Here is a 24,075-nt window from a genome sequence, read left to right as displayed (position 1 = left end):
AGTGATTTCTAGATTGGGAACAGGTGTGCTGTAATCAGGCCTGGGTGTGGCTACAGAAATTGAACTCAGGTGTGATCAACCACAGTTATGTTTTAACAGGAGCTGGGGGGCAAACACTTTTTCACACAGGGCCATGTAGCTTTGGATTTTTTTCTTCCTCATTAATAAAACCCTTCATTTAAAAACTGCATTTTTCTGCAAAAACTGCACTTTGACTAATGTTTAAATTTGTTGATGATCTGAAACATTTAAGTGTGGAAAACATGCAAAAAAGTAAGAAATCAGGAAGGGGGCAAACACTTTTTCACACCACTGTATTTGCTGGAGCCTGGCTGTTCCTGCATTTCTAAAGACTAGGTGAAAAAAGTCAAAAGAAACTTCACTTCAATAATCCGTTAGTATTCACTAAATTATCATTATTATTTTCTTCTACATTAGACAGAAAAGGATGCACAAACATTACACTCCAAATACTGAATATTTCTGTCTTAGGCATGCTGTGAAGCTGCTTCAAACCAGCCTCACATTGGGTATCTTTACATTTTGGGTTAAACTATCAAACACATTTGCACAGCAGCACACCAATTTTCAACATTTACAGCTACAGATGTGTTAGACAAACAACAAAATCACATTAAAATCCAAACAGTGTAAGTATGCTGTAAAATACTCCATCTTTTTATCAGTTTCCATGCAGTGAAAACCAGAGTGTGCTTACACTGACCTGTCTCTGTAGCTGAGGCTGCATCATGGCGGGATACTGCTGTCCGTTATGTCTCGGCTGAGCCGTGGGCATTCGGGCCTGCGGCGGACCCGCAAGACGCATATGGTGGGAGGAAGGGTACATCGGGGGACCTGGCCCACCATTCATACCCCCAGGCCCTCTCGGTAGCTGCTGCATACTGATGAGCCTTGGAGGCTGTCAAAACCATACATATACAGAGACTATGTGAAAATGAGGTCATTGGATAACCATAGCCATGGCAATTTATGCAAAGAGCATGCAATTTTCAGGGTCATGCAATCATATACTGCCGCTGACATGAAAAGTAGATTCATCGGTTCTTCGACCAACAGAAACTTATGACATTTATTCTTGAAAAATATCTAATAATCACTGGTTCACTGGCTTTTTCCTGTTTGACAACACTAAGTCACATATTTTTGAGGCTTTTTACTGTTGGTTGGAGAAATTAAGGGATTTTAGATCACTTTGGGTTCCTGTCTCTTGTGACAGCCATTTGTTTTGTTGTTATTTTGTTGATTAAAATTATGCTTAACAGACTAATTAAAAAAGAAGAGAAAGAGAGGTCATTAACTTGTTTGATTTTCATCCACTTAATTGCAGGATGAAAATCAACTTCCAGAGACCTGTCTCTTGCTTGAAACACATTCTCCAACACAGGCAACACTTCCTCTTTTTTTTCCCCCAAGTTAAGTGATAGTCATGTGGTGGTGCCCTGGCAAGTAGGGAGCCTGTTTGTGAGTTCAAGGCTGCTGCCAAACAGCAACAAGTTCAAGCAAAACACTGAAATCCCGGTTATCCTTTTCATAAAATCTGTGCCCACTTACTTGTTGTCTTCTTGGTTTGATTTGTGAAAACACCATGCATTCAATATTTTTTGCAGCTGTCTATGAATTCTTGAATAATATAATGTCCCTTAAAAGGATGTTTTGATTTCCTTTTTCAGATAACTGTTTTTGTATCTAGGTGACTAATCAAAACAACAGCTTACGAAATTAGTCAATATTGAGTAAGACCGCTGCAGCAGCAGAGCAGGCTGCAGTGTAATTCCTGCAGGCAATTGAGCACCATCAGTTTACATCCACTGCAAGTGCTTGTTTTTGCCTCTGATAGGCTCAGATTGAGAACATTATAAAAGGATCCCTACAGAGGTCGACCTGCTTGTTTGAAGAGGATCGTTTTTGTTTAACCAGTAACAGACCTGAAATGGCCATTGCCAAAGCCACCAGACTCCATTTAAATCAACTGTAATTTTATTGTTGTATAACACACTTCATTCAAAGTCAATAGAAGCAAAATAAAACTCACAAAAGCCATTGTGGTTTGTCTTTCCATTGTTTCAATAATCATCAACTGTGGTTGGTTAAAATAAACCCTTAATTCACCCAGTTAGATGTGAAAATATGCTAGGTCCATACACACTAAAATTATTGTTTATTTAAATGGAGTCTGGTGGGTCTGGTGATGGCATTTTTTTATGTCTGCTTCTGTTTAAACAAAAGGATTTTATTCTTTAACAAAGAGGTCAACCTTGTAGGAATCCTTTCCATAGGATGTCAGACACTTATAATAACAATCTGAGCCTGTCAGTGGCAAAAACAAGCACTTTTAGTGGCCGTAAATTGACGGTCAATTTCCCACAGTGATTACACTGCAGCCTGTTTCATTGCTGCTACTCTCTCAATACTGAACCAGTTTCAAAAATGGTAGTTTGATTAGTCACACAGACAGAAAAACATGGGAAAATAGGATCCAGGTCCAAAAATACTGAGGTTACCCTTTAACCCACTGCCCATGAGAATTTTCAAATCCTCAGTCCAGTTCAAAGTATCTGCAAATTATTTTTTCAATCTAAATCCACATGCCTTAGAAAATAATTGACTACTACAGTAGGTTATGCAATTATTCATAGTGAATGACCTGAAAACTGCTGTTGTTGTTTTTTTACTGCCAATGATAAATATGATCTTCTTTTGATTTCAGTCAGTGACCCACATGTGATTTATCTAGGATTAAGTCTCATTGCAGTTTGTCACCAAATCCTCTCAGGCTGGTCCATTATAAATACTCTTAATCTTGTATTGACAGACCTCCACCTGATAAAGCTCTCAGAGGTCTGAGAACGTATAATACTTTGATAAGAAATACATAAAATGACTGTCTGGTGCACTGAGAATAAAATGCTTAAGAATGCTCCAATATTTTGACATGTCACTATGGGGATCAGTTGGAGCGCAGAGTTTCATTGTCATCCACAGTGGTACCTTGACTCAAACATTTTCCATACCTGCTGCTGAGCCATGGGTGGGCCGGCCTGTCTGGCGTGCTGCTGGGACATCTGGGAGGCGATGCGCATCTGTTGCTGGATCTGCTGCTGGTGCTGCTGCTGTTGTTGCTGCTGCTGCTTTTGTTGTGCGTAGGCTGCCTGCTGCATGTGCTGCAGCCGGAGCTGAGCCAGGTTGATCTGTCCTGGGTGTTTCCCGTGGTGAGTTTGGCCTGGAGAAATGGGTGGTCCTCCTACCATCACACCGGGCGGCTGTGCAGGTGGAGGTGGCTTCTCAATTACCAAATTACCTACATGAAGAAAAAGAAGGATAACAATAAGCATAATGTACAGAAGTGCACATGCTCTGGACAGGTGTGAAATATTCCTTTATTTTATTTATGCGGCAGGGCACATTAATCAGTTGCTTACTGCTTAATTTTCATGTTTGTGCCGCTTGTGCAGTAAGGCAAGACTTATTCTCGTCATGCAGAAATAAGCATGCAAGGACAATAAATTTGTAATGAAACACATTTCAATGGCAAATTAAGACGGCTCTCTCTTAACCTTGAGTGGAATTAGTCAAAAAGAAACCGAATGTCAATACATTTGACAGAGAAATATTGACTGATGAGGGATAATAAGAATACTCTCTCACCTAGATTCACCACATTTTTGGCCCAGAAGGTGGGGTCACAGAAGAAACGCACAACTCCGTTGGCCTGGGGCGCTGGCTCCAATCTAGCCTTGAAGAGCTGGCGGAGCTGGAACAGGATCTACATACACATGAGCACACATACACACGGAGAATAATGTTCTTCGGTTAGTGAGCCTGGCTTTATCGGAGCAACAAACAGCCCATTTGTCATGTTTCCCTTTGGGAGCATTACTCTGCAAACCCACATTAAGTTATCTCAATTATCTTATTTGCTGACTGTCTTGTGGTAAGCAGTCAAACCACGTGACAGAAACCTCCACTGTTTGAGCCCCAAGAAATTCACGTCTACATAATATGGGAAAAAAAGATGGTTCTGCAATTTTACCAGTCCAGAAGTATATTTTGTCACGTTCCTAGACAGCTGCTAAAAAACAGATATTAGATAGTGCACTGTTTACTTTAGTCTCCTGAACTACTGAACATCTGGAGCTCATGAGAAACATACCAGCCTCTTGCTGTAGAGCAGTGCTGTGCTGCTGCCAGTAGTGATGGCCCAGTGGCAGAAGTTGAGCACATGGTGGATCTGCTGGGCCAGCTGGGTGGTATCCTTATGCTGAGACACAAGCCTCATACTGCGCTCTTTGGCCACACTCTAGACAGAGAGTGAGATTATTCTGGTTAAGGGACTGCTAGTGAAAGAGCCTTAACACCCTAGACAAATGAATGTTCCAAGCTATTACAAAATGTTAGCATATGCATAGAGATGGATTAGATAATTAGATTTGATTAATTCAAAATTTAATGGTTCCCGTGGGGAGCTTGGGTTATTACAGCAGTCGATATTCCAACGCAGTAAAAACAATTAAATAAATAAGAGCACAGCAAATGGGGAGGCAGTCAAGTACATAGCATATAACACCCTGGATTCACAGACAGAAGTAAAGATATGAAGAGGAAAAAGTCAAAGCAAGGCTCTTAAAGAGAAGTTGGTATGAAAAAGAGGAAACTGTAAAATTCCTAGTGTGTGTCAACACATTTAGTAAACAGAAGTCACCACAATAAAGATATATTCAATATCTATAGCAAATGAGAAGGTGTTGAGTATACAGTGTGAAAAATGTGTTGTTGGATGTCTCATCATATATGTATGGACAGATATGTACACCCCAGAGTCCAGATATACAAACTACACAGAAGCTTTTTGCAAAACATATTTTCACTATGTGGTGTAATTTCACTGTTTCAGTGCAGTGAGAGTGAGTCAGCAGGCACAAGATGAGCTTGCATGCACAGAAACCCTATTGTTGCATACAATGCATTACAATAAATGCAATAATGTTTACATAAAGATTTTGCAGTATGCAGTATTATGCAGCTCTAAGCCAAACTGACTTAATTCATATTCTTTTACCTCCAACTGCTGCAGCAAAGACTTGCCCTTCTTGTTGATCTCATTAATAAGAGTAAATACTGCAATTTTGATCTCATGCTCCACCTTCCGATGCGTCTCATTCAGCTCTTTTAACCTGGATGAAAAAAACACTTCAGTTAGAAACCTAGCCACTAATGAAAATGCTGAGTGCATTTGTTAGCCCATTACCATGGGTATATTATGTCAACGGGCAGCACTGAGGCTGGTGACGGAAACTCGCACCTGCTTTGGACCTGAGAGACTGAGTAATGGACGTAGTTCTTCTTTTCCTGTAGTTTGGCCATGCTGCTCTCAATGATGCCTTTCTGGTTCTGGAAAGCTTCCTCCAGGAATTGGTACCTGAGAGGAGAGAGGGTAACACTCTTATAGTTACCAACAATGGCTAATAAACCCATTGACCATGATTGATGTTTGAGTGGGCCAAAAAGACACCCTATGAATTGGGTATGTTCACATTTTGTTCATCAGTACTCAAGAATCATGCGTGAATGCAATCAGTGTCTCTTGCTGTAAAGTGTAGAAGACTTATGAGAGTCTGAGCAGGGATTTCTTTCCTTTGCTTTATGGTGAGACAGATCTGAATCCATTTTCTGTCCTACCATATGGTAGCTTGGACTGGTTTTGAATCCCTTCTCCTGAATTTTTAAAAAAAAACATTTCCCTGCTTACGTTGTCCAGTTCTGTCCTCAGTCAGAAATTGTTGTTGATGTGATATTGTGAAGCCCACTGACACGTATAGTTAATGAGCTACTCTAGTATATGTAAATAAAAAGCATAATGGAGGAAAAATTATTTAAACAGGACATTGGTGGTCTATTGTTGAGCTGGTATTACCTCTACCAAGCAGGTGACTAATGTGACTGCTTTGTCAATGTGTTTAAGACCAACACATCTTAAAATCTTGAGGTTGGATTTACATAATATTTGGTGCTCATTTGGTCTGCAACTTATTCTAATAATGTACTGAAATGAACTAAAACCAATGGCTGCCTGCAGGGTAGGCAAAAACTCTTAGGCCCCCGTTCACAAATGAAGTATTTTGCAGATTGCAAAACATGAGACGCACTGCACTGCCTTTTTTTAAAAATTGAATGCCACTAGTAAACAAAAATGCTGCACGTTTTAATTCTTGCTAGGCAACCAGCCCATCACCTCCTTACCCTAACTTCCCTGTGGAAATAGTATACAGTTTATTTTGGCTAGCTAAAACTACCTACTTATTTTCACAGTAATTAGTAGCTAGTTCCTAAAATGGACAGGCAGAGGGTACTTGCTCTAGAGGCTGTCAGTAGTTTGTTGGGCACAGGGCAATAGAAATCTGTGTGAGTACATGAGACCCTAAAACAGAGAGTGGATCACGGGTACGGCATACATTTTAGGACATCCTCAGGTGTCAGGCTTCAGCGTCAGACCTTAGATGAAAAGGCATAAGGTCTCAGGAAAAACTCTGTCAGACATCACACTAAACGGCCTCAGAAAAAAAGTAATCGGACCAAAATGCATCAGAAAAAAAGTCATCAGACAAAACGGCCTCAGAAAAAAAGTCATCGGACCAAAAGGCGTCAGAAAAAAAGTCGTCAGACTAAACGGCCTCAGAAAAAAGTCATCGGACCAAAAGGCATCAGAAAAAAAGACGTCAGACCAAAAGGTGTCAGAAAAAAAGACGTCAGACCAAAAGGCATCAGAAAAATAGTAATCGGACCAAAAGGCATCAGAAAAAAAGAAGTCAGACCAAAAGGCATCAGAAAAAATGTCGTCAGACTAAACGGCCTCAGAAAAAAAGTCATCGGACCAAAAGGCGTCAGAAAAAAAATCGTCAGATTAAACGGCCTCAGAAAAATCAGTCTCATATAAAAACAGACTATATATATATCTATATATATATATATATATATATATATATATATATAAAATCATTAAAAATTCAACATCACCCTCTCAACATTTGGGATATCGGGTGTCAGACTTGCATGTCCTGTACGCACAACGCTTCAGTAGCCTATGTGCCGAAGCGGTGTGCGTACGGGCGTCTTATTTTATATTTGTTTATTGTCCTAACATAGACGGATTCACTACGAACTGTACGTTTTATGAGCAGCAACAGCAGCAGGTCAGAGGAGCCAACTAACTAACTTACCAGTTAACAGTCATTACGTTTGCTTTTGTGAACTAACTGACACATGCTGAGAGAACAACAAGCAACATTTGTTTGTAGAGGGAGGTTGTTGTCGTTGTTGTCATTGTTGTTATTGTTGTTGCTGTTGTTGTTGTGGCGGCGATATAGCTAGAGATGTTATTCAGAGGATACGCAGAGTTTTTTTTTCATATTCCCCGTTCATTCGACTTGAGCAAGTGTTATAATGATGGGGGAAACCCTGCCTTCACCTCCCAAATGACAGCTGTAGTTTTAAAGCTTTGATCTGGGCTTTTAGGGGAGGGATCCTCCAGACAGGGACTGTTTTCAGTAACTGAAATACAGCGGCGAGAGAAAAAAAAAAAAAAAAAAACAGCAGCGAGAGCTGGATACGGATCATAATCACCCAAAACTTGTAGTTTGACAACGTCTCTTATGTTAATGATCAGTGAGATGACGTAAGTATTCGTGGGTTGATAGATGGGGAAATTAACAGTCCTTATTGCTGCGCTGTACAGTGTCTGGTCGTGTCGTTGAACCGCTGTTTTGCCCTCCAGCTGCACGGGTCATGTCACTGAAAACTATGAATGATCTTTGTGATCTCCGAAAAGTTTATCCATAAATTTGCTGATATTTCCTTTTAAACCGATGCCAGTATTGGTGAAAACTCCGTATTTCTTATGCTAGGAGCATGGCCGGTGTTATGCCGAGATCTGCATGCCTGCCGAGAACTGCACGCACCTCGCGGGAGCGCGCGCACAGCTGAAAGGAAAGCTACCATCTTGATTTTTAAGGAAACTTACTGTTTAAAAATGAAATAATCTTCTTTGTCAGGTTCATCAGTGATGATCACTAATCTGAAGTCTAGTTTTTTAACGTTTAGCATCATCAATGTTTTATTAGAATCGGTAAAGTAGCGTTTCCTCGATTGGTCTGAATAGTCTCCTTCATTAATCTCTCATTATTTCTTAAAGCCAACTCTTCACTATTTTGTGTGTGGCTGCGTTTTTAAGCATGGGATTTCAGATAGCTCTACGAAAACAAGGTTTTTAAATTCGGAAAATTAATGTAGGGAGTCATTCGCGCTGTCAAGGCCAATCAAATAAAGTACGCTACATGCTGATAAAGCCATGATGGTGTTCTTATCAAACTTTGATTTGAAGTTTCGTGAGGGTGTTAAGGGGTGCATGCATTTTTTGACAGAACTGATTGCTGCTGCCGAATAATGCATCCCCTGTTATTTATGCTTAGGTCATTATTAAATGAATGAAATTCACACGGTTGAGCCAAAAGGACCCAGAATATGAGCTGGTAAAATCCTTTGATTCACAGACCTCCTGAAATATAATTACAGCCTGGATGCATTATTCGGCAGAGGTGTATTTATTACCTGCCGAGATTTGCATCCCCAGTTTTTTCAGTCTAGAAGACTACCACATGCATGAAATTCACACTGTTGAGCCGAAAGGACCCAGAAGAACGTGTTTTGATGACGTCATTCATTACCGTGATAGATAGATAAATAAATTACTAGTCTGCACCCATGGTCTGCAGATGCCTTTCGGTCTGACGTCTTTTTTTCTGATGCCTTTTAGTCTGACGACTTTTTTTCTGAGGCCGTTTAGTCTGACGTCTTTTTTTCTGATGCCTTTTGGTCCGATGACTTTTTTTCTGAGGCCGTTTAGTCTGACAACTTTTTTTTCTGATGCCTTTTGGTCTGACGTCTCTTTTTCTGATGCCTTTTTGTCCGATGACTTTTTTTCTGAGGCCGTTTAGTGTGACGTCTGACAGAGGTTTTCCTGAGACCTTATGCCTTTTCATCTAAGGTCTGACGCTGAAGCCTGACACCTGAGGATGTCCTAAAATGTATGCTGTACACGGGGAGTATCACCAGTTTCTCCTCCACCATTAACCAACTGTAAACTTCAGAGAAGGCCTGCCTCTCAAATCATCGGATTAGACAATGGGGGAAAAAGGCAAAGATGACATGGGGCACTTTTCTGCTCTGAGTTAAAGTTTTTTAAACTCCAGGAGTCCAGCAAAGACGCCAGGCGCATAGAGTGCAGAAACACGAAGCATGCAACAAAGCAAAAAGCTTAATCCTCATTAAAACAATTACAAAAAAAAACTCCAGCTGCTAAAACACTTTCTGTGTGATCAGGGCCTAAATTCCTAAAACATGCCTAACAGGTATAAAAGCAGTACACAAACTTAACATGCACAAACATGCCCACTGTTGAAATATATTGATTGTTGCAAAATTAGTCAAAAAATACAGGTAACATACCAATAACAGGAGCTAGTAGACAGGAGAACAACTGTCCATGTGTAACAAATTAGATGTGTGGGATGTGTTAGATGTTGAGCTACCTGTGCTCCTTGTGCTCCAGCAGCTGGCAGTCCCTACAGGTCAAAGTGTCGCAGGTCTCACAGAAAAGCTTCAGTGGCTCCTGCTTGTGGATGGGACAGAAAACAGGCCTCTGTCCTGACGTACCAACAGACTCTATAGACACATGGGAGGAAAGACACCACTGATGCTTAATTGGAGAGACAGAAACCAATAGAGAGGCAAATAAATCATAGAAACCAGTGAAAGAAATACAGGACTAAAGAAAGACAAAAATATACAGCAAAAGTCTTTTCAAAGACAGTTCAGCTTTGCAACAGACAGAAAAGGTCTCAGAAAGCTTTGGTCAGAGCTTTAGGGTGTATGGTCCCCCAGCTAGAGGTATCAGACTCTGCAGCACTGTTACTATGGCAACAGCCTATCAGCAGCACCACATTCACTGTGCTTCAACTGGGGTTGGTCTTATTTAGGCTTTTGCAATTTTAGCTTCTATAAACATTGGTCAGCCCTTCACAGTGAGGGTCAGCCATCTTACCAGAGGCAGCGTCAGCATCCTCCTTGGTGCGGATCTTATGGTCCTTCGTAATTTTGACCCTCTGGTGGGCCTCCACGCAAGTCTTACACAGCCATTCTCCGCACTCCACGCAAAAGCCTATGGTTCCTGCGTTGTCCTCACAGCTTGTGCACACCTTGAATAGATCACACCAATAAGCATAGAAAAGAACTGGACTCATAGGCCTTCCAGAATCACTACTGGTGCAGAATGATACAGCTCCTACAAACGTGTGCTCTGATAATTAAATGATGCCCTAAGAGAAGGTACTTGAATAAAACACGGGACAATGTAAAACATTCCCGGGCTGAGGAAAAACATCTGATATTAAAATGCTGACAAATGCTAGTGGTTCAATGAGAGTTGCACCTTTGTTTAGAAAGCCCACTCTGGTATATTAAGGCCTAAACTACCTGTTTACATAAGTGTTGCTCCACAAACTCTGATTGCAATACCTGAATCAAATAGCATATGGTGAACCCCACTATGATAATATATTTATTACAGTGGTGTCTTTACAGTCAGCCCTGTACTTTGCCAATGACTGTTACTTAGTTACTAAGGGGTCAGGGGTAACAAAAGTGTGGTCTGATGGTGACACTAAATAAACGATTAAAGGTCCTCTATATCAGATATAGATACATTTGTGTCAGAGTAAAGGCTCAAGAGCCACATAGTGGGGGTTTTGTTGGTGGCTCTACAGGACAGACAGTGCAATCAAAAGAAAAAAATAAGCTTCTTCTTATATTTGGAATAGAGGTTGGTGACTTTTTCCTTCATTTTATTTTAGCAAAGTCCCAGGCAAACCTATGGCTCAAGAAAGTTATCAAACAAAAATCATTGCAGGCTTGACAAAATGGAATTTGTGCCCATCTAGATACAACTGCCCTGAATCGTGGACAAATAATACTTTGCATCGCTTTACTAAAAAACTATTAAAAAGCATCCCAAGGTTAAAGCCCCTCTCCAGTGTATTTTGGCGTGTTAATGATATTTTATGTTTTGAGTCGTTTTCTGACAATGCTAATTAGCCACACTGTTTGGCATATATTTGTAATAAAAAACTTCATTGTGTGCTCAAAGTTCAAAAAACAAAAAGGTTGTTGCTAAAATAGGAAGATGACGTATGATGACTATAGCAGCAGCTGCAGGTCATACGTCATCCTCCAAGCTTGCGCAGGTGCACTGTCATGCCTCTTTGCATCTGAGAGGCAAATTGATTACCACTGTTGTGAGCTAGCTAGTCAACTCATCTTGTATTTCGGCAACCTTGATGATGTAACCGCTCGGCTGCGGACCAGTCACAGACTGGATGTGCCACAGAAGGAATCGTTTTTACCGGCTACACCTGCAGTGCACATACGCACTAGGGTTGTGTGAATCACCGGCAAGACAAGACGGTAAACTTTCGTTTTGAGATTGTTTATTCTGTGTTTGAACTAAGCACAGGGATGTGAAATTTCTTTTTTTTCACTGAGGTTGTGAGTTATGGGTGAGTTAAAATATACAGACTACAATAGGCTATGTAAGGGATAAAGGTACTAAGCAACCACCAGCTGGTACTGGCAAAATAAACACCTACAGGGTGATCAAGACCACAAAGTGGAAGCCCTGTTTGAAACAAAGTAGCCAATATACTGTATGACAAAGATAATTGAAATATATATTTAAAATTAGGGTACTTCATTAACTTGTTGGCATTACCGAAACTACCAAACTAGTTGCCCGTATTAACTGTCAGTTAGATTAGTTAGACTTCATCGACTAGTTAAGAGTTAACTAAAAATAGTTGAATTATTATTCATTAATATTTCCCTCTAATGAAGGAGGTGGAGAAAAATTCCTCTACCTCATAACTTAGGTTCAAGTGACTGCTATTGCTATCCATGCTAACATTCATGCTATATCAAAAACGTAGCCTAAACAGCAATCTGGTTTTCATGGTAATGGTTTACATCCAACTACTAACCACAGCTCCATTCTCTGTTTGAGAAGGAAGATTAACTGAAAAACAGAAGTGACACTGGCTGGAGCCGGACTTTCAACAGAGACCCCTCCAAACAGCAGAGGACAACATGGCAAAACATTGATGCAGATAAACTTAAGTACAAACCATCATGGCCACAAGGTCAACCATTTCAACATACCTGTGCAGCCTTTTCATCAGATGTACTGGTGGCCTCTGTGGTATCTTTGACAAAGTAGTTGTCAATAATATCACTCTGTTTGTAGTCCTGGTGGCACACTGAACAGCGCATAACATTGACTGTGGACAGAAAAAGACAGAAAATGAGGGGGGACATAAGTCAAATGACATCCAAAGGTTAAACAGTGGGCTACATATTCAATACTTGCTGACAGTTCATTGATGACTGATCTCTGAAGAAAAATGGAAACAAAGCCAAAGAAGCATTGACCATCAAGGACAAGCCCAAATGAAAGCTATTACCTGAGGAGCCCCCATAACTCTGGGCTAAGAATAGTCCTGCTTCAAACAAGAGGATTAATAAGAGGCCCTCAGCATACTTTCTGCTTATTTCCATAATTTCCTTTAGGTAAATTCCTGTTGTTATTAAAAATTCTTGGCACCATGGGACACCACTGCCTATTCATGGGTGCTAATTGATTTAGCGCTTGTCTCCAGAAGATTCAATCTCGTCATCCTTGGCATTTTTATTAGAATATTAAATCACATGCGCAATTTGGGCAAACAATGAGGACTGTTTCGCTTAATCACTTTAGTTGGCATCGTTAATGGAATTAGTTGAATTGCTGCTATAATCATACACCCCAACAAATAATTAGTTCAGTGTATTAACTTTGCCACTTATTTTCTGAGGTCTAATATTATGCACAGTATTAAACTTCACATAAATGTTTTAAATTGAGTCAGCATAATATGTCATCCCTCCTCTACCTCATAAACCCATAAACTCCCCCCTCACCAGCCAGCTGAGGTAAAAACCGGTTGAAGCCGGTTTGAGCCGGTCTACACTGGCTTGAGCAGCACACAGCCGGTTTGTGTAAGCTCCAGCTGCATGGGTCTCTGAGTGATTGGTTGTGAAAGCAGCTGGACTGGGATTGTGTGGGGGAACCCACNCACACACACACACACACACACGTTCAGAACCTTATTTTAAATTAGGTTGTGTTTCCCTAAATTCATGAAAAACATACCCCTCTGCTAGAGAAAATATGAAAGGGAAACAAGCCCATAATAGTATATTTAACCCCAGTAACAGGTCTGTTTGACCAACTCAGACTATTGCTTTGCCAAATATTAACCTCAGTACTGGGTCCACTAGTACAAGTGATACACGAGAGCAAGCTGCCACCAAAGCTTACACTAGGGTCAAGATAACACCAAATCTCCCTGAAATACAGGAAAAGAAAGAATCTCGGGGACATCACTTATCTTGGAGAGGTGACAGATATCATCACATTTCACCTCTGATTGGTGTCAATGTTTACTTTCACTTAATCACAACAAGATGGAAACCACAAAGTGGATTTGGCTTTGCTGAAACCTGCCACAATTTATTTACATTATAATATGAAACTGTAATTATGGTCCAGTAGGAAGTCATTTGTTGCTTAGTCATATTTAATCATCTTTGCATAATATTTTTACAACAAAGCAGTGAGTACCGCTGTGATGAGAAAAAGAGAGACTATTGTAGTATTGTGCAGGATAATGCACATTTAACTTTGTGCATCCACTAAGGCATTTTTCACACACACACCTGACGGATGCTTCTGGGTATTTCAAGGCCTACATTAGTAAGAAGCTAAACAACATGTCACATTACAAGCTGCTACCATCTATTACAGCAGACATTGCAAAGGAGAAGTAGAAATTGAGGAGGAATTCATGAATAAATTAGTCAGTCCGTGGAGGAAACAGTGAAGTTGTTTCTGAACTCAGCATTTTCACCTGGCTTTTCCATTTCCTCATTTTATATACCTGACATCAGAAATAAATATGCCTTTTAACGGCTCCATCACGTAAAAGCCTTTCTCATACTTATTATTATCCCAGCTTTTCTCTGACTAGGTTTAATACTATCAATCAGTAGCCTGGCTAAGTGTTATGACAAGGGCAGGATGACATAATTTGTAATCCTTTATGTGAAGTCAAGTTAATCAGTACTATAAATCTAGTTACAAATTCTTTGTAGGATTTAACTCTTAAAGTGGAAGTGGTTGATTAATAATTTTCTGAGATGTTAGAGCTTCCACAAACTGAGGAAAGTATAGCTGAGAGACTGAGCCTGATGCTGTGTAGTTCATTATTATGTGAACTGGGAGACCCCACCTTCCAAAACTCCAGCCAGAGTATGACTGAGTCTCACAGCAACTGTGGCCAAAGGAACATTTAAAGTAAAAACATTTTCCCATGTCAAATTGTAGGCCCGAGTGAGATCATATTAACCACATCATCGACTATACTCAAATAGAAGCCCCCCTAAAACAAAATATATTCCATTTTTACCCAAGAAGCAATCCTTTGTGATAATGGGCAACTCTACAAATATAATTCAGACCATGTGACACTGAACCTCTCCTGAAACCAATACTAATGTAATTCCTGACAACAGCATTTAGACCACGGGATATAAAAACTCTCCATTGAGGCTGAGACTAATAAAATTATAGCTTAGTGGCAGGTACTGTGGGGAGGTAAAACTCTACACGCAAAGCTAAAAAGTGGAGTATAAAGAGTAATATGAGATGTCACCATGAGACACTTGTAGGAGTGCCTTAGCTTAACTTGAAATACGACACTTATTTTGTGTAGACTGCCAGTGCTCAGTCAATCTGTTTTACATTAACATTGTAGTAGCGACATTTTCGGTTCAGCATTGCAATAAAATGATTCATGTGTGGAGGTTCACATAAACATGAAATGAGACCAGACACCTGCCGGTATATTGAGATGAGTTGTTCTATGTTGATTTATGGCAGCAAAGGCTGAGGTTTAATTTGCTGAAGTCTACCTCCAAAAGAGAAGATATGTGAGGATAATTACTTATTTAACAACAGTACAAAATGATAGGCAAAAGACATTTTACTCTTAAGGATTCCATATATCTTTTAAACCTGGTCTGTTTTCACTGAGGGGAAGTGAAAACCATGCAAAAACTAGAGTTTGGCTTTGGTGCTCTCAAAATGAAGCCTTTGTTAAACCAGCATTCTTGGGGCTTTTGCCAGGTATCTGACAATCAGGCTTTCCAAAAATGTATTGACATCACAAATGTAGTTGGCAGATGAGTGATGTGTGCGACTATCAAAAGCAGAAAGGTAGCAAACATCTTGACGAGACAAGTTTGTGTATCCACCAACATGGCATCATAAATTATACTGCATTTCATTCACCAAAGAAAGAAAATTTGCAGACCTTGTAAAAATGCCTTCCATATCCTGTAGTTATGACTTACATTACTTGCTATCTCACAGTTTGAGAAAAAAGATATTATTAGGCAATGTGGATCTCATAATTACAATAAAAGATTTCATAATTGAGAAGAGATCTAAAGATTAGAATAAAAGAATTAGTACAGATGTCCTACAGTATTCTAATACATGCCATTTAGATAACAACAGAGCATAACTATTACATGCTGTTTACATGTTACTATTACATTAGGATTTCCAGAAATCCAGTACAAATACTTTTGCACATTAAGTAGTTGTTAATTATTATTTTCTACTCCAGTCTGTCTTTTCACTAAAGAATATCTCACTGACTGTCACTAGTTGTTACTGGATATGCAGTGGTGCAATATCAGTTTGACTAGTAGCCAACACAGTGTTTGATCAGCATCCATTTGTGTTTCTATCATCTACTTGTTAGTCTGCAGCTGGGCAATATGCCAATATTATACTGATATTGTGATATGACACAAGGTATCATCTTAGATTTTGGATATTGTAATAACAAAAGTGTTGTTGTTTTTCCTGGGTTTAAAGACTGGGTAACAGTGAAGTGATATAATTTTCTGGAGTTACCAGACTACTCTAGTTGTTCTGTTATTTGCCTTTACCCACATCATATCCACATTACTGCTGATTATTCATCAAAAATCTGTGTAAATATTTTATAAAAGCACCAACAGTCACCCTTATTATGTCACAAAAACATTGACATTTGATTTTTCGATATTGTCAAGCCCTGATGAATATCAAAATCGTAACGAAAATGCAATTACTATATTTCCTGAGGGAGGGGGGAAATTAAGTTTAACCCTAAAAGAGACTGGCTTTGGAAATCTGTCAAATTACAATATTGTCTTGCGATTGACAATAGCATTTCATGATAGAACATAAACGTGAAGTCAAATAGGCAAGGCACCGTCATTGATTTGTTTATATAATTATGGTGGAAGAAGTGATGAACGGTCAGACCAATGACAGGTTCCCGGGGGACATGGGAGTGCATCTAACCGCAGACAGATTCGCCACCTTCTTCTGTGCAATGCAACAGACTGACATTCAACATCCTGACCGGTAAGCAGCATTGGTGTATTTAATGTAATCCCTGGTGTGACCATCTCAGGTCCAACCAAAAATACATTAAATCTAACGTTCAGGTTTAACGATTGAAGCTCCAACATCTGACAGACAGACATCCATCTCAACTGAAGTCAGGTGACAGAGCAAAGGACTGTTCACAGGTGGATATCGCTACTTAGTCGTGAAAAACTCACCTATGTGTGTGTCAGTTTGCCCGTGTGGTCCAGGCATCTGTACGCTTATCTGTCTATCTGGTTGCGGAATACATTTTAGGCAAAAAGAGTGCAGACAAGGGAGAAGTTTGGGTTCACAGTCTCGGCTCTGAAGACTTTGTTTACACACTGCGCACGTATCCAAATAATTAATGGGAGCGGATACCGGCGTGGCCGCTGGAGCGGTAGGAGGGGGAGACATTTCAGTGCTGAGTCCGCCAGCAGGAGCATCCCCAGCGGTCAGGGTTTCGGCGGCCGTTGGCTCTGCAGTGGTGCTGCTGGTCGTAGCCGGGCTGACGGCGTTGCTAGCGCTACCGTTGGCTTCCCCTCCCGTTCCTGCAGCCCCGCCACTGCTAACGTCTCCACCGTCGCTGGTGGGTGTAGGTGCCTCGTTAGCGTTATCAGGGGGCATTGTTTCTTCGCCGCCCTTTGTATTCGCTTCTATGACTATTACCGCATTGTCGACTTTCGTCTCTGGCTGCTCATTCTCTTGCGCTGAAGGCACTGAGTCCGAATTAGTAGACGGTTCCATATCCTCCTCGCCTTTGTTATCCGCCATCTTCCTTCCTCTTTGAACCGCTGCACGTCCTGCGTAAGTTTTCGACACTAGTACGTATGATGACGCCATGACGTAGACCAAGACCCGACATTGTTTATTTGCTTGTTTATATGATAAATCTCATGACCCTTGATAGATTTGATTGTTTTAATGCAGTCTCTGGGACGTGTAAACAATAAGAAAAGTTAATCTACAATACATCAAGATAACCAATTATTTGGTGATTTGTCTTCTACATAATTTTAGATGGCTGCTCTTTTTTTCATGTCCTTGATTATTAAATTTTAGTCCGTCATTTGTCGTTTTTTGACAATATGTGAAATCTTGAATGTTTGTCTTTGTACCATTTACTTTCTTCATTGGTTTGTTTACTATCTGTCTGTCTGTCTGTCTGTCTGTCTGTCTATCTATCTATCTATCTATCTATCACTTATAGTCCATACCCATTGAGTGCACAGTTGCCCACATACAGTTTCACATGGTGTGTGTTTGGGATACAGGTCATAGGAAAGTGCAGATTAAATAGTCAACTGAACCCATTAAGAAGAGCAATGTATTCAGACAGAGTTTTTGTGAATTTGATAGTACGATTGCTTTATTGAAAGTACAGTAGTACCATTGCCAATAGTGGGATAGTTAGTGGGCTAAAACTGTATATTAGTAGTTGAGGTAGCACATTGAAAGGCAGTAGTTAAAGTGTTTCTATGTTGTATAGACTTAAAAGTGGGGCGCACTGGTAGAATGACTGACTGCCTGACAGAATGACACACTGAGAGTTTCCGTGATTATGTACAGCATACCATACCATGACTTAGTCATACCAAAAATTAGAAAAAAACATTTGGTCACTACATTACAATTTAAGACCTCACTTCTGTCATACATATTTCAGCTGACTGATCAAAGAGTTATTCATCTGCACTAGGCATTTGAACACTTAAAGTAGTGAAGATGACCACTTAAACCCTTTCAGATCCCCTGTTCATTCCAATGGACATAATTTTTCTAGAATGTCTAGATCTATGAATACTGTCATGTGACTCCACCCAAGTGCACAGACCAGAGCCCTTAAACAGCTCTGATTAGCCTTGTCTATTCTAGGACTCTGGCACAGACTTAATTTTGATGGGATGTCTGTAAGTCAGTCACAGTGTTCCACATCATTTAAAGTGCAGTAAAACCATGTCCACTTTTATAACAAGCATGGCGACTGCAAGGTGGGAAGCGCGAGGCACATTTTAGTCTATAAATCATATACATAATTAGTACATAATTTGTGTTTAAATTGTGTTTGAAATAAGCATTACATAAGATTTACAGCTAACTCAATCTGGAAATCCATCGGTAAAAAAAAAAAAAAAAAGATTTCTTCCTTTAATGTCAATGTAGATTGCAGAATCTGTTTTGAGAGATTACAGCTAACTTAACCCCTGGGTAGCAGTAGCTCAGTCCATAGGGACTTGGGTTGGAAACCAGAGGGTCGCTGTCCCGACCAAATATGGAGCGTGGGCTGGTGGCTGGAGAGGTGCCAGTTCACCTTCTGGGCACTGCCGAGCTGCCCTTGAGGAAGGTACCAACCGCTCGGGGGGCCTGACCAAGGCATCTGCATCTATAGGTTCTGTTTGTGCATGTGTGTGTCTTTCGAACCTGTGTGTTAATGACAAAAGAGTGAAACAAATTGAATTTCCTCTCAGGGGGATTAATAAAGTATATAAAATATAAAATTCATGAAAAATATATAATCTCATGCGGAGTTTTTTTGTTATTGAAAGAACATTAAGACCATTTATTGTCATTTGTCCTATTAGGGGATTTTTTAGTGCAGTCTTTGTCTGTTGGAATGGACAGGAAAAATAGCGCACAAAAAAAGTATCCTAATCAGGTTTTTCTTTTTTGCTAATAATTTATGAGGGCATTTTGTGTGTGTGTGTGTCTGTGTGTGTGTGTGTGTCTTTGGAACATAACTGATAATTGGGTTCTGAGCAAGTTAAGTGATAATTAATGGTTTTATTTAATTCAGTATTTATTGTGGTTTTATGATTGCCCTTGGGAAATGGATGTGTGAGAATTTGTTGTGTTCAGCCAGCAGATGGAAAACTTCTCTATATACCCCAACACCACACCCAACCCTACCAACCCCATACACACAGGCCAGACCCTGCACCCCCCAACACACACAAACGCAGAAGAGAGGAGCCTTTGTTCTTACTCACAAACACACCTGCGTAGCATCAGCTGTAATTCTGACCCAGAGGCAACCTCTTTCCCATTCTGGAGCACCCCCATTCTCACCTCATCGTGCTAGGGAGCCACCCTTCCAGACTAAGCAATGTAATGTTGGTTATAAGAACATAGCGCTCTCTCTCTCTCTCTCTCTCTCTCTCTCTCTCTCTCTCTCGTGCCAGTCTGGTGAGGAGGATGAAACCCTGGCAGTGAGATGCACCAACAGACATCAAAACTAGCCCCATCTGCCACAAGTGCCATGCCCTACATTTGAACGCTCACAAGGACACACATAAATGTATGTTCATATTATTAAAATCTGCTTTTAGGATGAATTAATGCTTTTTAAATAGTTGCAAGTGTTTGTTCTGAATACAGTCAGATCAGATTTTTAGATGGTTTCAAAACTGGCTAAACAGATACCAGGAGGTGATTATCCCACATTTACCTCTGGTCTCAACTGTTGTCAAAAATAACATGGAAAATGTACTTTTTTTTATACTGAAAAATTAGTGATATATTTTTAGATAAATGAGTTTAGAGCTTGTAATAATGATTAAAAAAGAAGTTGGTTAAAAGATGTCACATCAACTGGTGATAATTTATGTTTGCTTTATGAACAGTTAAAACAGACCCATCAATTTTGGCTGTGAACACCATAACATTACAATACAAGGGTTAAAGGTCCAGTGTGGATGTAGAGGCATGTAGCGTTGAGGTGGCAGAACTGAAACTTAACCTGTGTGCCAAGCATGTAGGAGAACTACAGTGGTTGATGCAAAAATGTGAATGGCCCTATCTAGAGCCAATGTTCAGTTTGTCCATTCTGGGGTTCTGTGGGAACAGCATGGCAGACTCTGTGGAAGAGGTCCCACTATTTATGTAGATATAGACAGCTCATCTAAGTTAATGGAAACATGATCACAACAATCCTTTTTTTCAGGGAACTGCACACTAATGAAATCCATCCATCCATCCATCCATCCATCCATCCATCCATCCATCCACCCATCCATTTTCTAACTGCTTATCCTCGTAGAGGGTCACGGGGGGGCTGGAGCCTATCCCAGCTGACATTGGTTGCGAGGCAGGGCACACCCTGGACACTTTGCCAGACTATCGCAGGGCTGACATGTAGAGACAGACAACCATTCACATTCACACCTACGGACAATTTAGAGTCACCAATTAACCTATCCCCAACCTGCATGTCTTTGGACTGTGGGAGGAAGCCGGAGTACCCGGAGAGAACCCACGGTGACACAAGGAGAGCATGCAAACTCCGCACAGAAGGAGCTCCCACACCCGGGATCGAACCAGGAACCCTCTTGCTGTGACAGTGCTAACCACCACACCACCGTGCCGCCCCACTAATGAAATCATAGTTGTGAATGTTATTTTCAATTTCTGCCAATAGGTGCCCCTATACACTGGACCTTTAAATGTTTCAAGTTTGATGATTTATGCACAACTCACATTAAACAGTGAGCAATAAAGTAAATATTCATACTGTACGCACTGTCAATACTGTGCACAAGTCTTAAGTGTAACAAAAGCTATACAGTGGCGAGAGGCCAAATGACCAGAACAGTTCAGATTCACCTGTTTGAATTCATCTGTTTCTAATTAAAAAAAAACAAAACAAAAAAAAAAACATTTTTCACAAAATATTTGCATCACTGTATTGAAAGGTATAACTGTATTGGTATCAGTGTATTAAACTATGTCTAATCCTACCTATGTATTCTTTTATATTTAATGTTTTTTTGTAACGACTTGTTTGCTCTCATTATAGTGCACTGTGTACTAGTTGTACTGTATAGTGTATTATTGTGTATGTTGAACTTTAGTGTATGTAATGTTGTCCTGAATATCTGAATTCTCGTTACATTGTAAACGGTGCACATTTTGAATAGTGTTCAGATATCACAAAGTTGTGCTTCCAGGACTATTTGTCCCATCCTTATACCACAAGAGAGGGAGAGAGAGTAGGAGGCAGGGGTTGTGTGTGTAATTAGCACAGCTGGCCCACATCTGGGCCTCATTTTTGTCAGCAATTACATCACCTGCTATATTAGTGCAACATGAGTGTGTATTTAAATGTGATTTGAAATCAAAGCTAATTTAGTTGAAATGTATACAATGTATGAGTAAACTGAGAATATCTTCACATCAGCTAAAGCAGCTCCATAGTTTAAAGTTTGTCAGGGATGTGATTGCATTAGTAGGCCTAACAGAATGAGAGTGGAAAAAGTCAAACCGCTGAACACAGTTCAAGAGACTGCTGACAGTGAAAAAAGCATTGCAGCCAATCAGAACAACATGAATTAGCTTAATGAAAGCTGACTTGTTGAAAAGGAGCGCTTACAGGCCGGAGTGAATATTGGCCTTGTACTAAATGGTAGCCGAGTGCTGTGGTTCTTTGCTGAGTCTGCACATTTAGTAGTGAACAATGGTGTCAACAATGGTGTGGTATACTTAAGGATGCATGGATTTAAAACAGAATGTTGTGACCCCCTGACAAAATGTCAAAAGGTTGTTTCCTCCTGGTTCCTCCTCATCGGATTAGTATGGGTTTTTTTAATGCATCTTTAAAAGTAGCCTTTTAAAAGAGTTACTGTTCAGTTTGGCATAAGTGTGTTTCTGCATGAATGCATGGAGGAGAGGATTCTCGACAGAGGAGGAAATGGCACTTACATGGCTCGTTGTGTAATTAACATAATATTGATAGATAGTTTGTACATAACCTTTCCATGTTAGTTTTTTGGGGACCATTATGATGTAGAGGGGGACATATTCACTGTCTATAATTGAGGTATCTATCTATCTATCTATCTATCTATCTATCGTCACAGGGCAATTTTACACTGGGCAAATTCACACAAGGCCATTGAAATTTATTTCTTCGCCTACCTCTCTTTTCACACAGCAGTTTGGGGGTTTGGTGCCTTGCTTGAGGGCACCTTGGCAGTGCCCAGGGGGTGGACTGACACAGCTCCAGCTGCTGGTCCAGCTGCATATTTGGGACTTGAATTGGTGACCCTGCTGCTTCTGAGCCAGGTCCCCACAGACTAAGCTACTGATGCCAAAAAAATTCATCTATCTATCTACCCTAGGTGAAGATTTTTTTTTTTTTTTTTTTTTTTTTTTTACTTTGTTACAACTAAGTCTAATCTTGCCATTTTAACTGTCTCAGAGTGAGGTATAGATTTCACAGCCACCAGGACTGATGCTGGTTGCCAACATTAGCAGTCCAAATCAAAAATACCTGTCAAACAGGTTGAGTATGTTGAAAATAGCCATCCACTAATCAAACAAAGTAGGACCAGTCAGCTAAAACTGTTTTCTCTTCAAGCTTGAATGGCATGAACAGTTGTGTGCTTGTGTTAACAGTGTCAGTCCCAGCAGAGCTGAGTCATTCTCGCGTAGAAAAACTTGTTGAAGGTGCTGAACCAAACAATATGGCGTTTTAATGCCTTGATTATTTGTTTTAAGTCAACAGTAAAGAAAAATGCACAACAATACAAAGCAAACGCCTTTACAAGAGTACCATGCCTTAATTTGGGTTCAACACACAGGATTGACCACTGTTCTTTACACCTTGATCAAGCAGCAGTTACACTCCGCTCCGCTAGAGGTCATAAACAAAAACTCACGGCCGGGGTTTCGCCGGATTTTAGTTTGAAGGTCGTGACCGGAAATGCTTACTATTAGTTAGCTGGAGAGTGTTTTTTATGAATTGAAGTGAGGCACAAATCAAACAAATTCAACAATATAGACTGATTGAAAATGGCCGGAACGGCTTCGGTAGCTGGTGAAGTGTTCGTCGATGCTCTGCCGTACTTTGACCAAGGTTACGATGCAGCAGGTGTCCGGGAAGCGGTGAGTAAACAGGGAACTTGCTAAACGCAGCGTGTTAGCTAACCACGCTAAACCGGCTAAACCCAAATTGACAAGGGTCACTGTAAAATTGTATGAAGTTACAGCAATTAATTTCACCGAAGTTAGAGCATGCTAATTTGTTTGGTGAATTATTTGGCCGACATTAGGTAACCTTAGTCTTTAAAACGTTAGTTAGCTCAGAACTTTTGTGGTTAGGATTGTAACTTGGATACAGTCTGTCTGTCTGTGGAGACCAATTCAAGCTCGGAAGATTAAATTAACAACATTAGGACATGAGTTTTTCAGCAGAAATGGCTTGCGTTTTCTAAAAAGGGTTACTTTACAGCTAGAAAATCACTTTAAATGCTCTACCTACCTCTGTTTGTACCATATTACCACAGTATATCAATAAATGGACAATAAATGTGCAGCATTGTGGAGCTGCATTAGGGTCAAAAGTTTTGTACTTGAAAAAATAAAATTTGAAACTGAAAATTCATGTGTTGATCTTGAATTTTGAAAAATACAACAATGTATTCAAAATAAAAATAAGT

General features: G+C 40.2%; 2 protein-coding genes and 1 long non-coding RNA gene across 6 annotated transcripts in view; 2 read left to right on the top strand and 1 right to left on the bottom strand.

Annotated features, from left to right (window-relative positions):
- trim33 (tripartite motif containing 33) overlaps positions 1–17,500 on the bottom strand; it is a 38,083-nt gene extending 20,583 nt beyond the window's left edge. For all 4 annotated transcript variants that reach the window (XM_050065874.1, XM_050065876.1, XM_050065875.1 and 1 more), the window contains exons 1-10: positions 16,840–17,500; positions 12,280–12,398; positions 10,115–10,268; positions 9,603–9,735; positions 5,321–5,437; positions 5,078–5,192; positions 4,172–4,318; positions 3,667–3,784; positions 3,033–3,319; positions 725–919 (exon numbers count right to left, since the gene is read on the bottom strand). In XM_050065874.1, coding sequence (XP_049921831.1) covers positions 725–919; positions 3,033–3,319; positions 3,667–3,784; positions 4,172–4,318; positions 5,078–5,192; positions 5,321–5,437; positions 9,603–9,735; positions 10,115–10,268; positions 12,280–12,398; positions 16,840–17,485 — 2,031 coding nt within the window. In that variant the 5' untranslated portion in view covers positions 17,486–17,500. The remainder of the gene's footprint in view (positions 1–724; positions 920–3,032; positions 3,320–3,666; positions 3,785–4,171; positions 4,319–5,077; positions 5,193–5,320; positions 5,438–9,602; positions 9,736–10,114; positions 10,269–12,279; positions 12,399–16,839) is intronic.
- Positions 15,268–21,375, top strand: LOC126403298 (uncharacterized). The gene is made up of 4 exons (XR_007571306.1): positions 15,268–16,639; positions 17,853–17,897; positions 19,822–19,937; positions 20,583–21,375. It is a non-coding gene; the product is annotated as an uncharacterized LOC126403298 (long non-coding RNA).
- A 1,942-nt stretch (positions 21,376–23,317) lies between these two features.
- The window catches only part of bcas2 (BCAS2 pre-mRNA processing factor), an 11,074-nt gene continuing 10,316 nt past the window's right edge, over positions 23,318–24,075 (top strand). The window contains exon 1 of the mRNA XM_050065883.1: positions 23,318–23,521. Coding sequence (XP_049921840.1) covers positions 23,429–23,521 — 93 coding nt within the window. The 5' untranslated portion in view covers positions 23,318–23,428. The remainder of the gene's footprint in view (positions 23,522–24,075) is intronic.

This window comes from Epinephelus moara, chromosome 16 (assembly GCF_006386435.1).
Source record: "Epinephelus moara isolate mb chromosome 16, YSFRI_EMoa_1.0, whole genome shotgun sequence".
Classification (NCBI taxonomy): domain Eukaryota; kingdom Metazoa; phylum Chordata; class Actinopteri; order Perciformes; family Serranidae; genus Epinephelus; species Epinephelus moara.
Note: the sequence above shows the minus strand (reverse complement) of the source record. Positions and strands in the feature narration are given on the sequence as shown.